This window comes from Oncorhynchus masou, chromosome 20, assembly GCF_036934945.1.
Source record: "Oncorhynchus masou masou isolate Uvic2021 chromosome 20, UVic_Omas_1.1, whole genome shotgun sequence".
NCBI lineage: Eukaryota > Metazoa > Chordata > Actinopteri > Salmoniformes > Salmonidae > Oncorhynchus > Oncorhynchus masou.
Genome location: NC_088231.1, coordinates 18,238,219 through 18,251,918, shown reverse-complemented (window position 1 = coordinate 18,251,918; position 13,700 = coordinate 18,238,219). Strand labels below are relative to the sequence as shown.

Sequence of the window (13,700 nt, the reverse complement as noted above, 5' to 3'; positions counted from 1 at the left end):
AGTGATTCAGTGCATTGATACACTATCCAAAGTGTAATTAATAACTTAACCATGCTTAAAATTATATTCAATGTCTGCTTTTTTTTTACCCAACTACCAATAGCTTGCCTCATTGGAAAACCTCTGTGGTCTTTGTGGTAGAATCTGTGTTTGAAATTCACTGCTCGACTGAGGGACCTTACAGATACTTTTATGTGTGGGGTACAGAGATGAGGTAGTCATTCAGAAATCATGTTAAACACTATATTGCACACAGACTGAGTCCTAACCCTAACTTATTATGTGACTTGTTAAGCACATTTTTACTCTTGACCTTATTTAGGTTTGCCTTAACAAAGCGGTTGAATATTTATTGACTCAAGACATTTCAACATTACATTTTTAATTTATTAGCAACATTTTTGAAAAACATAATTCCACGTTGACATTATGGGGTATTATGTGTAGGCCAGTGACAAAAATTCTCTCTGTAACACAACAAAATGTGGGAAAAGTCAAGTGTTGTGAATACTTTCTGAAGGCACTGCAAGGCCTTTGAAAGCCCAGGACCTCCACATCCTGCTTCTACACCTGACTTATGGTCTGAGACCACCCACCCGGGCAGCTGATGAAACTGAGGAGTATTTCTGTATAATAACGCCCTTTTGTGGGGAAAATTCATTCTGATTGGCTGGGCCTTGTTCCCAAGTGGGTGCGCCCTGCCCATTCGTGAAATCCATAGATTAGGGCCTAATTTATTTATTTCAATTGACTGATTTCCTTAGATGAACTGTAACTCAGTAAAACAATTTAAATAGTTGCATGTTGCGTTTATATTTTCGTTCAGTATATAACGTGCACAATTGCTTTAGCCTACATTATTGAATACACCAATAGGTCCATAGCAAACAGACATGTTCCTCAATAGTATTGACATTGAGGCTATAGGTCTACAGACAGAAAGCAGCTGAGTTCTATGGTGATTGCCACCTGCTGTGTCATAACGCGGGTGTAACCAGCATTCTGTACTATCGGAGCGTGTAGTAAGGCACGCGTTGCAATAATATCTGCCAGAGACGGTGATACATTGTAGCAGTAGATTGCAGCGCATACAGTTATTTTATAACAACAAATGTGACGACGTTGTACCAGCATAGGTTTCGTATTGATATCCAACACCTTGGTTTTAGACGATTTGACGAAGCATTTGACCCACTGTTTTTCCACTGTAAACTCTACAGTCAACAAACTCGCTCTCTTCCTGGTACTGTGTTCTTTAGAGCTCCAAAAGAGCATGCGCGACTGGTTAGATCTGCTGCAGAATGACGTCAGCAATTCAAAACACAGGCAAGTCCAGACACACTACCGTCTGATCGGTCATACGATGTACGCTTTAATTTATTCTAGCCAACTGACCGAGGATCTTTCTATCACGTTACATGCGAATGAAGCCTGAAAGAGGAAACCTCAACGACTGTTTTGGCTTTTTTCGAAGGAATATAATTTTGCGCGAGATGTCCGGATATTGACATTGTGAAGCTACCTGTCAAAGGAATCTGTGAAGTGCTGGACTGTTATTGACACGAGCCGAGCGGTGTTATCTCATGACGATGCCTCTCGAGGATGATCTAGCCTCAGCAGCCGCGACTGGCAACACCAATCGTGTTAAAATTCTATTACAAAGTGGAGTGGACGTCAACGGTGTAAACTGCTTTGGACGGACACCTCTGCAGGTAAGTGTCTCGCGCTACGCTCTAGTCGTCGTGCTTATGGGTTAAGATCGTGTCGTGATTATTGTAAAAGAGAGTAAATATTCAACGGTGTCATCAATATTTTAACGTTGCAGACTGCCCATGCCGCTTTGTTTAAAAAAATCGACTATTTTAGGTTGGAAACATAAACTGCCTTAACAAATTACTAGAATAGCATGTCATACTGTGAAATTATTTGCATGGGAGCTATATGACCTTTGTTATATATTCTATATATTTTAATGTGCTTTATTTGCGTCATAGTTTAGTCTGTTGCGCCTCAGGAACCGAGTGATGGGAATGGTGTGCAATTGCCCGTGGTTTCTATAGGCCTGCCATTAACTTTTATGAAGTCCAAATCGTTACTTCTATTGTTGGAAATATTTCCATGAGTTTGTCTTTCAAATAAACATAGAAATAATTCGATATTATACTCTATCAAAATGGTCCATGGCATTACCAATGTAAGCTATATCGGGGCAATGGAGGATGCATGCAGGTCACCACACCCAACCTTCCAAACTCAAAATTGCTCTCCCAAAAATGGCCAAAGTTATCCATATAACATGATAGATCTTATTTTAAATGATTAATATGTTCAGATTTAATGACTTACTCTAAAAATACAAAAAAAATGTCCTCTGGCTGCTATCAAAATGCCAAGGCTGACTCTTCCTATCTATACTTGGCCTTAACTTCGATAGCCCTACATTTTTAATGCTTTTTAGGTTTACTACAATACGAAAGGTGTGGCTGCAATTAAAATAAGTAAAATCGAAATCATAAGAAATTGTAGGCCGACTTATACCCTTTAACAATGGTATAGCATCAGTTGGGCCTAACTGTTTTTTTTTGTCATTTAGATCCATTATTATATTGTTATTAAATTGTTAAGTGAATAACAGCACCAACATTGTTAAAACACTTTAAACAATCTGAAACGAAAAGCATGCGCTTTTATGGTCTGATTGAACTATAGGCAAAATATATTATTTAGTGTTATTCACATACCCCTCTAAATAACGTATTACACACCATGGCAACATTCTTTTCCTGGCAAATATAGGCATATTTATGAAATATTCTAGCAGAAGATCTGTCAGTAAAATCCACTTGATTTGTATTTCCTAGGTGATGATGATGGGCAGTTCACCAGTGGCGCAGTTGTTACTAATGCAAGGAGCGGATCCTAATATCGCAGACCGACACACTGGGACTACGCCGTTACACGATGCCGCCAGGATGGGTTTTTTGGACACGGTAGAGATCCTTGTCCAATTCCTCGCCGATCCGAACAGCCGGGACAATAGGAACTGCCGGCCAATCGATTTGGCAATAGAAAGTGGACATCATAATGTCGTTGCGTTTCTGAAGGCTTTGTGAAATCAAAGATGCGTTCTATTTATTTGTGTGACGATTTTATTGTATAGAATACGGATGTATATTCTAGACCCATTCATTTCTTAAATACTTAAATAATAAAAAAATGTTTTATTTATGCCTCTCAAAGAGTATTGCAATTATGCACTTAATCAACGGTTTAATTAGGCTTAAGATTTAGAAGTACATGTAACATTTGTTTTTAGTGTTAAGTTGTAATGTTTTTGTTTGTTATTTTAAATCATGTAATGATCACAGATGGGCTGCTTTGGCGTTGCTATAGGAAAATATATACTCTACAATATAAGGTGAGGAATTTACCAAAAATAAAAGCACACAGGTATTGATACCTTCAGTACACCCGTTTGAACTTTTGATTGGAAAAATAATTGTTTTTATCAAATTGCATTAGGCCTATATGATGAGTTTGTATCTTATTTTAGAATTTAACTCTTCTAAAATAACGAATTATTAGAAATCCAAAAGTAAAAATGTGGGGTATGGATTTGTGTATTTTTGATAATAATCCATAATAGTTTATATTAAGACAAGTGTTATTGGACATTTGGAAATGTGTCTGGACTTCATGCATATAAAGCTGATGATGTTTGGATTTGGAATAATTCAGAGAACATTGTTTCATGCCAAACCTAAAGTTGGTCACTTCGATTCTGAATTATTTAAGTAGACCTACCTACTTAAATATGTATTAATTTAGGCTATAATTAAGTATTTATGGAGCTCAATTTGAAACCCATAAGTTTCGCTACAATGCATCGACATTGAACGAAATGTTTAACTTTTCATAAAGGAAATAATCTAAATAATGGAAGGATCTAGACCACAATGAATTAGCGTGTCCATTCGTGAGATAAGGTGTGTCTCTTCAGCTCGATAACCAACTATTTACTTATTATTTTTTTACAACTTAAACATACCTTTTTATTTAGGCCTACTATAATGGGAAAATTCTTGTTCCGTTGAAACGAATGTTTGGATAGGCTGCGAGAACTATTGTGTTTATTTAACATAGATTACACCCCTCAAACTCAACTCTGGAACTCGAAGCCAATTCCACTAAGTTTTTTCATTGTTCCCCTCTAATCAGGGACTGATTTAGACCTGGGTCACAAGGTGGGTTCAATTTATTATCAGGTAGAACAGAAAACCGACAGGCTCCGGTCCTCGTAGAGTAAGAGTTGAATACCCCTGGGCCTACACAATAGCCCAGTTATTTCAAAATCAATATCATTAAACGTATTTATTTTTCACTGTGTAATAAACACTCATGAGACTGTGTGTGTAACTTACTGTACAAGAGTAGATAGCAAAGTGGGCGTCGCCTGAAAATTCAAATAGTACATTGTACTAATAAAGCAATAATTTGGTTCATGGGCCTAATATGCCTACTTTTTGCTTGAATATAAATTATTTATCGTTCCGCCATTTTGCTACATTTTATTTGAAAGGTCAATATAAACTATACCATTGTAAAAGCAAAAGAAAGCGCTCTATTTTGGGGTCAAAATACAGTTGTTTTGTGTATGAGAGAAGCATAACCAAAGCATGGATGTCGACGTATGACGCCACATGCAGTTTCTCTTATCATTTCGCACCAGGCCAGCGGGAAGCCACAAATAACTGGAAATGTTGCATGCACGATCAACAAGGCAGGAATGAATGCTTCGAACCCCGCCATTCGTGCTCAGTCTGACTGAAATCATGTTACTAGCCTATTGGACCGCTGTAACACTAGCAGTCATTACAAAGTATCACATTTGTCATGAGGATACATTTTAGCAGTGGCATTTTTATTGGAAACATTTAGTAGACCAACATGAGGGAGGCAATACAATGTTTGTTATTGGACATTTTGAAGCAAATTTCACAAGCCTAATAATGAAATAGTAAAATATATGCATTAGTCTATTTTGAAAGGAGGCTATATTTAAACCATGTGCTCTTCTTGAAGTTTGTCATTTGAAAGTATTTATTTGCGTGAGTTAAGCTGCATCATGTTCACTACCTCTAGTCAGTCTACTTCCTGATCTTCATCTTTCTCCGAGTCAAACGTATTTGAATGGTGACAACTTGTCACTAAAGGTACAGTACCAAGATGAGATAAGGAAGAATCTTATAAGCATCTGGCATTTTGCAAAAGTACCTATCATTTCACTTGTAACAGCAGAGTGACATTATGCAAACATAATGACAGGAAGTCCAATGTTGAGCCATATGCGTTACTTCAAACAAGTGTTAGCTAGAACCTTAACCTATCTTCCAGATTTAAAAAAATGAAAGCACATTTCCAATCTACATAACTTTATTGATTTTGTCACACTTGCAAACACATTTGACCTGTACATGCAGTCGAACACAATCATAACTGAATATCCACCATCATGTTGACTGTTATGCCTACTTCCTGAAGTGAACCCTATTAGCACATTATAATACTGCAGCTGTGAATCCATGTAAAAATAAATGCTAGGTTAACATGAAGTGTTTTGAAGATAGTTTTAGATGATCCCGTCACATGATGAGACAGATCGATAATGCCCTCAGTGGAAGTCTTTAATGAAACAAGGCGTTTTATTTTATGGAAAGTATATGAGCCATGAATCCACTATTCCCTCACCTAATAATTAGGAGAAAAGAGCCACAAATCTATCAACAATGTGGTTTGACCTTGTTTCTAGGCAACAAAGTGGAAAAACAGTATGGTGAAGTTGGTCTTCAGCCAGTTCAGCCAGTTTAGCATTTCTCCCACTAAATGGTTAGGATTGGGGAAGCTGATCCTAGATATGTACCTAAACTAAACTTCACCCCAGAGCCGGATAAACAGGCTTGAGGCTTTATCAACGGAAGTGGCAGTTGCTTTTGATTGAATGTCCTGTTCAAATTATACTCGGTGCAAAAGTCTTGTTGGTCATAGATCTACATGTACAGACCATACCAGTTACAAACAATCCATGAAAACAACCAACCAAGTCCTTTAACCTTTCTTTCAGAAGACATAAGACATACTTTAATGCATAGTTACATTCTAAAATGTATCTACAGTATGAAAACATGGCTGAACAGTATACAAACAGTGAAACAGTGGCTCATATATATATATATATATATGAGAGAGAAAGAGAAATGTTTACCCTTATTTTAGCAGGGATCTTTTAGGTGACCACAGAGTCAGGACACCTATCTGAAAGACGGCACCCTACACAGGGAAATTTCCCCAATCACTGCCCTGAGGCATTGGGACCTTTTTTTGGACCAGAAGAAAGCCTCCTATTCACCCTCCAACACCACTTCCAGCAGCATCTGGTCTCCCATCCATGAACAACCAGGAACAACCCTGCTTAGCTTCAGAGGCAAGCCAGCAGTGGGATGCAGAATGGTATGCTTCTGGCAAACGATGTAATGTTACTCAAATGTGTTGTGAAATCCTGGCAAATGTACAGTAATGAAAACATGCATATCAGGCACTTTCTTGTGATTCACTGATGAGGAATCGAGAGAGAGATGAATCCATTGTTGGTGTTGGTGGCTGGTGTGTTGCAAGTCATTCTCTGATATACAGGGGTGGCGAGAGGCTTTTCGGTGGTTCTCAATGTTGTTTTGGTAGCATTATTGAGGATTGGGCTGTTGTCTGAAAGAAACCAAACACACACTAAATAGTAGCAGAGGTACTAACAAAAACAGTTTAGAAAATATACATATCGCAATCTGTTAGTAAAACAAACTAATACGTTTGTTTTGAGTGTTTGCGTCACGAAGACTGCCATACTGGAATTTCTGTTTAGCACGTCAAATTAGTCACCATCTCACTGACTGAATTGTCATTGAGGATGAATAACTAAGCGAGGGTAAGCCTAAGGGCCTTTACATTATGGCTCATTCGGTTCAGAGCCAGGTGTCCTGAGGGAAATCACCTTGAACACCAGACCTGGGTTCACATAGCATTTATTTCTTATCACTTTTGGGACTATTCCATTAGTTCTATAAGCAGGATTCAGTAGGTTCAGAGCTAGACGTCCTAAAATACATCCCCTTTAAATACAGACCAGAAGCCTAACATGGAGGCATCAAGACAGGTCATCATTTATTCCTCTCTAGGTTTCTTCCTAGGTTTTGGCCTTTCTAGGGAGTTTTTCCTAGCCACCATGCTTCTACACCTGCATTGCTTGCTGTTTGGGGTTTTAGGCTGGGTTTCTGTACAGCACTTTGAGATATCAGCTGATGTACAAAGGGCTATATAAATACATTTGATTTGATCACCCAATAACTGTCCAATGTGGATGCAGGCCGACTCAGCAGTGAGTAACTCAGTGAGAATGTGCTTACTGAGCATTTGACCTAGTAGAAAGACACTGAACAGCACCAGCTCTCCTACAAACCCATATGGTTGTACATTGCTGTGTTGACTTGGTAAGAAGGAAAAAAATAAAGCACTTAATTGCCTGAGGATAAATAATGTTTAATTATACATAATTCTATTTAACCCCCCCCCCCCTGTAGAGAGGAACCTGGGTACATTACAATGGTAAATCTTACCTTCAGAGCCTTTATGGTGTGGGTCCAGTCCTCCTGGGTGCAGATCAGGGGAATAGCAGTGAGCAGGATACTGCTGGCCTTGTTAGCATTCTCCTTCATAGTCTTCAGGACGTTGTCGACGCAGACCTGGTACAGCCAGGAAATACATTTAATGAATACGTTTTGGGATTGAGGTGCTTAACTCGGTAAATTCTAGTCACATTCTGAATATGGAGAAAGATGGCGACTGACAGCATTAAACACTTACAAGACCAAAGGAGGTGCCTCACAATGTGAGACGCATTTATAAAAAACCGTTGTCAAAACGTTAGGTTATTAATAAAAATGTGTAAATTTCTTCTTGTCAATATCTGGGCTGCTACACCATTTTTTCTCTTTCATTTTAATAAGAGTAATATTATCTCCCGAGTGGCGCAGTGGTCTGACACTGCATCTCAGTGCAAGAAGCTCCACTGCAGTACCTGGTTCGAGTCGAAGCTGCATTTGGCCGTCATTGTAAATAATAACTTACTTGTCTAGTTAAAGGGTTACATTTTTTATATATATTCAAAGTTGGTTTTTACAGTATAACCAAGGCTGTTCGAAGCAGGCGCTTCATAAAAATCATTATCTGTGGAAACTGACAACAAAAACGCCCTCCTGAACACACAACTACATTGCTTGTTGTGTAATTACATGCGTTTACTTAATCCATGATATTATCGCCCATTGCTATTGCTGATGAAAATTCACCTCAGTAAACTGACAGTCATCGTGAAAGATCGTAGTGCCACGCCTGGACAGTCACAGAGCCTGTCGGACACGTTAAGACCTGGAGCGACTGTCAACATTACTTTCACTTTCCCTTCTTACCCGTCTCGTGATTGTCTCCAAGCAACCGCATTCGAACGTCAACTTCATTTTGAACTTGGGCGCAATTTTTATTTATTTTTTCAACCCAAGCCTCAGTTGAAATATTGTGAGGTACAAAATAAACACATCAGTGAATTAAAGCTCTTTGCCCAGTTCACACAGACATCCTACACTGTACTGTAGCCTACAGGTTAAGTTTGAGTGCGCAATGAGCATGGTTCAATAGCAGGCATTTATTTCATACTACGTTTTCCATGTGTTTTGAGCCTTCATGCGTTTTAGGATTTACACCTTGCAGGGTGTAATACGGGGTGCTCTGAAAGCTAGGCCCATCCTCTTTAAACATTGGCAGCTAGCCCGTGGAGTGATTTCTATAGGACAGTTTGCTTAGATAAGACTATAAAATAAGACCGGTATGAAACACCTGTACTCCTTAAAGCATGGTATAGCTAACAGCTCAAGTAAAAGGGAGTATAAAAATCACTAAAGATAATCAAATGGTCTGTTAAACCCTTGCTTGTTGTGTAATTACCTACCTCTGTCCTTCACTCCATCAGTGGTAATGACAACACATGACAATAACTGAAACACAGAGAGTGGTATCAATCTCTGTCAGACAGAGAGTGATGTGTCCATGGAGACTTTGGACACAGCAGCTCCAATGACATCAAGATTATATCCCAAATAGCACCTGGTCACCTATTTAGTGCACTACTTTTGACCAAGCAAGGGCTGCATCAAGATGTGCTACATATAGCTACTTACAGTTCAGTAAATAATGATAGAAACCCATTATAATACATACGGCTACAAAGCCATGACTCCACAGGATAAGATCAACATGGTTGAGGCAATGCAGGATATAAGGCAATCCTTTTCACTATTAACATTTAGATTGGAGCAAAACATGTAAACAATTTGATCTAATCATACATGTATTATTGGCTACATTGAGATAACTACTATGATGAACTCAGAGAAATTGTTCCTACACTCACTGTCAACTAGGCTAAATGCCATGCAGCTCCAGACAGCATGCCGTTTATAACAAGACGATACAGTTGGTGTGCCACCCAAGATAGTATGTTACCATGGAACTCCAAGGGACATTCACATATACAACCTTTTAATGATTATGCACTACAACATAAGACCAAGTTACTTTGTGGAATGTAGCACAGTGACCACGTGACCAGCAAAAAACATGTGTTGTTGTTGTGTGCCCTAATGAACACACCCCTGAACTGAGGGTCTGTTTTGTTGTGATCTCTCAGGCCCTGTGGACAACTGTATACCGGTGACTCAACCTCAGCTGGCAGGACACACACCGGAGGCTGGCAGGCTCACAGCGAGGGAAGGCGTAGATAGGGCGGAAGGATGTGGCGAGAGGGTGTGCAACAGGAGGGGGGGAGGGGTGGCCAGGAGGTCAGCTGCAGGAACTAGGAAGGGGAAGCCGAGCCTCCCCCAGACATAATTTATCAACTGGATAGTGGGTGACAGTCACTCACTCGGAAGCTGTTGTGTGTGTGTGTGTGTGTGTGTGGTACTTCAGAGGGATATAATAATCAGGCGGAAGAATTAGAAACGTAAACAGTTGCCTGTAAAATGCTGACGAGGAGGAAATTTATACCAGACAAAATGTCATTGTGCAATTTCAAATCCCGAAAAATACTATTTGCATTTGCTTTTCTACAGCTTTGTGACAAAGGCATGTGACTATTTAGTTATTAACTTGAGACATTTGTAATTCCTGCTTTGTTTATGTACGAATATAAATGCATTTAAATCAGATTGAGACAACCTCTAGGTCAGTGTGACAGCTGGAGTACACGTAGAGAGCCGTAAAACGGAACGGTCACTTCAGCCCTCATGTCGCGGACGTTTTAGACACACTACCAAACAATGGCTCTTACTGCTGGAGAAGTGACTAACTACACACAGGATATTAAGGAAAAAAGGCTAGTTCTCAAAATTCAGGGAGAAATCGTTCTATGAAAAGTGTTCATGGAATTCACTGACGGTGACCTCTAACCTACATTTGATTTGACTCTAAAGACCACGTGAGGGAAAATGTCATGTCACCTTGTCAAGAATGTGGTGGAAAAGTCCAGAGCCCCGAGAATTTGAAAAAATGAAAGCAGTAAGTGTTTTACTGTGGTAAAAATAAAAAGCTCTGACGCATTTCAGTTCTTAGTCACTAATTTTTTGCCTAATATTGCAGTTGGAAATGTCCAACTGCTGTGAAAGCGGATGTAAGACATATTACCAAGTAACAAGACAATTGACCACATGCAGTACATGAATGCGTCATCTTAGTGAAACGGGTGCATTTGCATAACAATTTTCCAGATAACCTGTGTTGTGGTGCAACTTAAAATTGAGGACATTCCAAAACATCTCTCCTCGAAACAGTTACAGAACCTCACACACACACACGTGGGAAAACGCTTCTTCCTGCGGCCTGGGTAGCTGACTAGCGGCTGCAAGCCACTGTCGGCGCTGGGCGTCGATGTGTATTCATCCCACTGCGTGTTTGATGCTCTCTTCCTGTCTTCCCTGTCCTCTCATACTAACTTTCCTATCAATAAAATATGTAATGGAATAAAATCTCCACACACTTAGGATCAATGCACACATGTCATTGCATTTTGCACACACTGTATATAGACTTTCTTTTTTTCTACTGTGTCATTGCATTGTTTGTGTTATTGGCTTGTTCATTGTTTATTCCATGTGTAACTCTGTTGTTGTCTGTGTCACACTGCTTTGCTTTATCTTGGCCAGGTCGCAGTTGTAAATGAGAACTTGTTCTCAACTGGCCTACCTGGTTAAATAAAGGTGAAAAAAATAAAAAATAAGGCTAAGCTTTTGGTTGCAAGACCTTCATCAGAGCATACAATCAATTTAAAAAAATACGATGGGGAGGGAATTTCCACACAAAACAAAAAAAACTCACAGCCTCCTCATGCTCCTTCCAGCAGTCGTAGTCAGTGGCCATGGCGATGCTAGCATAGCAAAGGCCCGCCTCCTTGGCGAGGACCACCTCGGGCACGCTGGTCATGTTAATAACGTCGGCACCCCACTGGCGGAACATCAGGCTCTCGGCACGCGACGAGAAGCGAGGGCCCTCGATGGTGAGCACCGTACCCTGCGGGTGGCACTTCACCCCCAGGCCGCGCGCCACCTCCAGCAGCACCTGGGCATGGGGAGGGAGAGGCGTGACGTCATTTTCTAGGAGAGAGTGGTCAGTGTTTTTGTCAATGCCCATGTTTGTGTGTTTTATGAACACTTAAAAAGAAGGAAATAATTGTAGCTATGCAAAGCCTCACTACACACCAAAAACAGCCATCAAAAGTTCCAATGCACAGGTGGCTGGTAGCACCTTAAATTGGGAAGGACAGGCTCATACGGAAGGAATGGAACAGTATTGAACATCAAACACAGTTTCCATGGTTTCCAAGTATTTGATACCATTCCATTTACTCTGTTCCAGACATTTATGAGCAGTCCTCCCCTCACGAGCATCCTGTGTTCCAATGACATGACATTCACTCACTCCCCAGCAGGCAACACCCGCCACTACAACATTTACATTGTAGTGGCAGGGGTTGATTTGGAACGGGGCCATTGACACTGACCTCCCTGGTCCGGGTGCAGAAGGGCTCAGCCATGGGGATGTGAGACACGCCTGGAGGACTAGTGGGCCGCCCGTCGTACAGCGTCTGGGCCCTCTTTGTCGTCCTGGGAGGGAGGGAGGACACACAGGAAATGACAGGTCAGTGACAAGGGTTGGGTTCAACAACTCTGCTACCATGTCTCACTCAGGGGTCAAAACAAGAAGAACTCTGCTACCATGTCTAATTCAGGGGGCAAAACAAGAAGAACGTACCTGCTGGCAGTTATTCTGGTGATAAAAATGAGAACTTGGGAGAATTTCTCTACCGTTTAACACTTCACATCCTGTCTGACTTTTTAGTTTCCTCGCAGTGCATAAAATCCTTTATCAAATACATTCTAAGATCCTATAAGTAGACTACATTCTTACAGGGTAGGCCCAGAGTGACTAAATTCTACGGCAAATGTTGGTATTTTTCTCTCTTTCAAGGTTAGAGTTGTGCAATGTGGCAACAATGGTGTCTGAATGTGAAAGGCATTCATCCTGTCACTGTAGCAAAAAACAAAGTGTTTCTCATCCACAAGTTGTCATCACAATGACTAATACATGCTGAATGGATCAGGGTCTTTTAATAACAAGCCGGTGTTTTGCAACAACTGGCCCTCACAATACATAAGACAAACAAATCTCCATAGAAACTGAGAATAAAATAAGATATTTCATGGCTGCAGACATTGAAACGAGCCAAACTGTTTAGCAATGTGGACTAAATCTGCAAATTACTGCATGGAATCCCCCCAAATCCTTAAGAGGAGGAGGAGGCGACTAGTTACACTCGCACACTCGCACCAGATTTGGGCACTGATAAATGCCGAAATTAGATTTGAGTGGCTGTACAAGTAACATGTTATATAATGACAGAGCTCAGCACTGTATGGGTTTGACTGACACGTTGTCCCCATACCTCCTGCTAATTGTGAAACCTTCGCACATGTTTTATTGTCTTGAGTGAGGGAAATGCTGTAAATAAGAGGACTCAATGTATTTTGAAAGATGAGACGTTGAGGATTATAATAAATTGCGCTTTGATATCATGTTAGCCATGTTGACAAGAGAACAGCTTTTAAATGATGCCCACCTGTCCCAGATGCGATTTATAATGGACCGTTTTTTGATTGCGTAAACCTTAGTTGTGTGATGGCGGGGATGCAGGGCTGTGTTCCAAACAACTACAAGTGTGCTGCTCTAGTTCCTCAACAGCACAGCTGGAAGAGCTCAAAAAAGACTCGTCATAAAGTGCATTGAAATTGCATATGAACGGTGTACACTTTGGAAAGGTGTGTGGCCACTTGGAGAAACCAGTTAGTCCGCTCACTTAAACCCTTGTCATTTTTTTGTCTTGTGTTGCACCTACCCCACATTTTCCAGGAATATTCTTATTATGTCACTGAATGTATCCAGAATATGATCGGATTGTTATTAACAAATGTGGCGGAAAGTACAGTAAATGTAAAATGCACATAACAGTGTAATGTTTGGATTCAGTCTCGTGTCAGGAGAACTGTTGT

At 40.3% G+C, this 13,700-nt stretch overlaps 2 protein-coding genes across 6 annotated transcripts in view; one reads left to right on the top strand and one right to left on the bottom strand.

Moving 5' to 3' along the window:
* The first annotated feature begins 1,039 nt into the window (after positions 1-1,039).
* On the top strand, positions 1,040-3,468 carry cdkn2a/b (cyclin-dependent kinase inhibitor 2A/B (p15, inhibits CDK4)). The gene is made up of 2 exons (XM_064926642.1): positions 1,040-1,712; positions 2,862-3,468. Exons 1-2 carry the CDS (start codon positions 1,584-1,586, stop codon positions 3,111-3,113), a joined length of 381 nt encoding a protein of 126 aa, XP_064782714.1. The 5' UTR covers positions 1,040-1,583; the 3' UTR covers positions 3,114-3,468.
* A 1,947-nt stretch (positions 3,469-5,415) lies between these two features.
* Positions 5,416-13,700, bottom strand: part of mtap (methylthioadenosine phosphorylase) — a 34,257-nt gene continuing 25,972 nt past the window's right edge. For all 5 annotated transcript variants that reach the window (XM_064926635.1, XM_064926630.1, XM_064926633.1 and 2 more), the window contains 4 exons: positions 12,155-12,257; positions 11,473-11,712; positions 7,665-7,790; positions 5,416-6,759 (listed from right to left, as the gene is read on the bottom strand). In XM_064926635.1, the coding sequence (XP_064782707.1) occupies positions 6,718-6,759; positions 7,665-7,790; positions 11,473-11,712; positions 12,155-12,257 (511 nt within the window). In that variant the 3' untranslated portion in view covers positions 5,416-6,717. The remainder of the gene's footprint in view (positions 6,760-7,664; positions 7,791-11,472; positions 11,713-12,154; positions 12,258-13,700) is intronic.

Bases quoted from the DNA above. Each gene is read 5' to 3' on its own strand.
- cdkn2a/b (XM_064926642.1), top strand. From the start codon at position 1,584: ATGACGATGCCTCTCGAGGATGATCTAGCCTCAGCAGCCGCGACTGGC. The intron at 1,713-2,861 runs GTAAGTGTCTCG...TGTATTTCCTAG, and splicing joins TTGGACGGACACCTCTGCAG to GTGATGATGATGGGCAGTTC.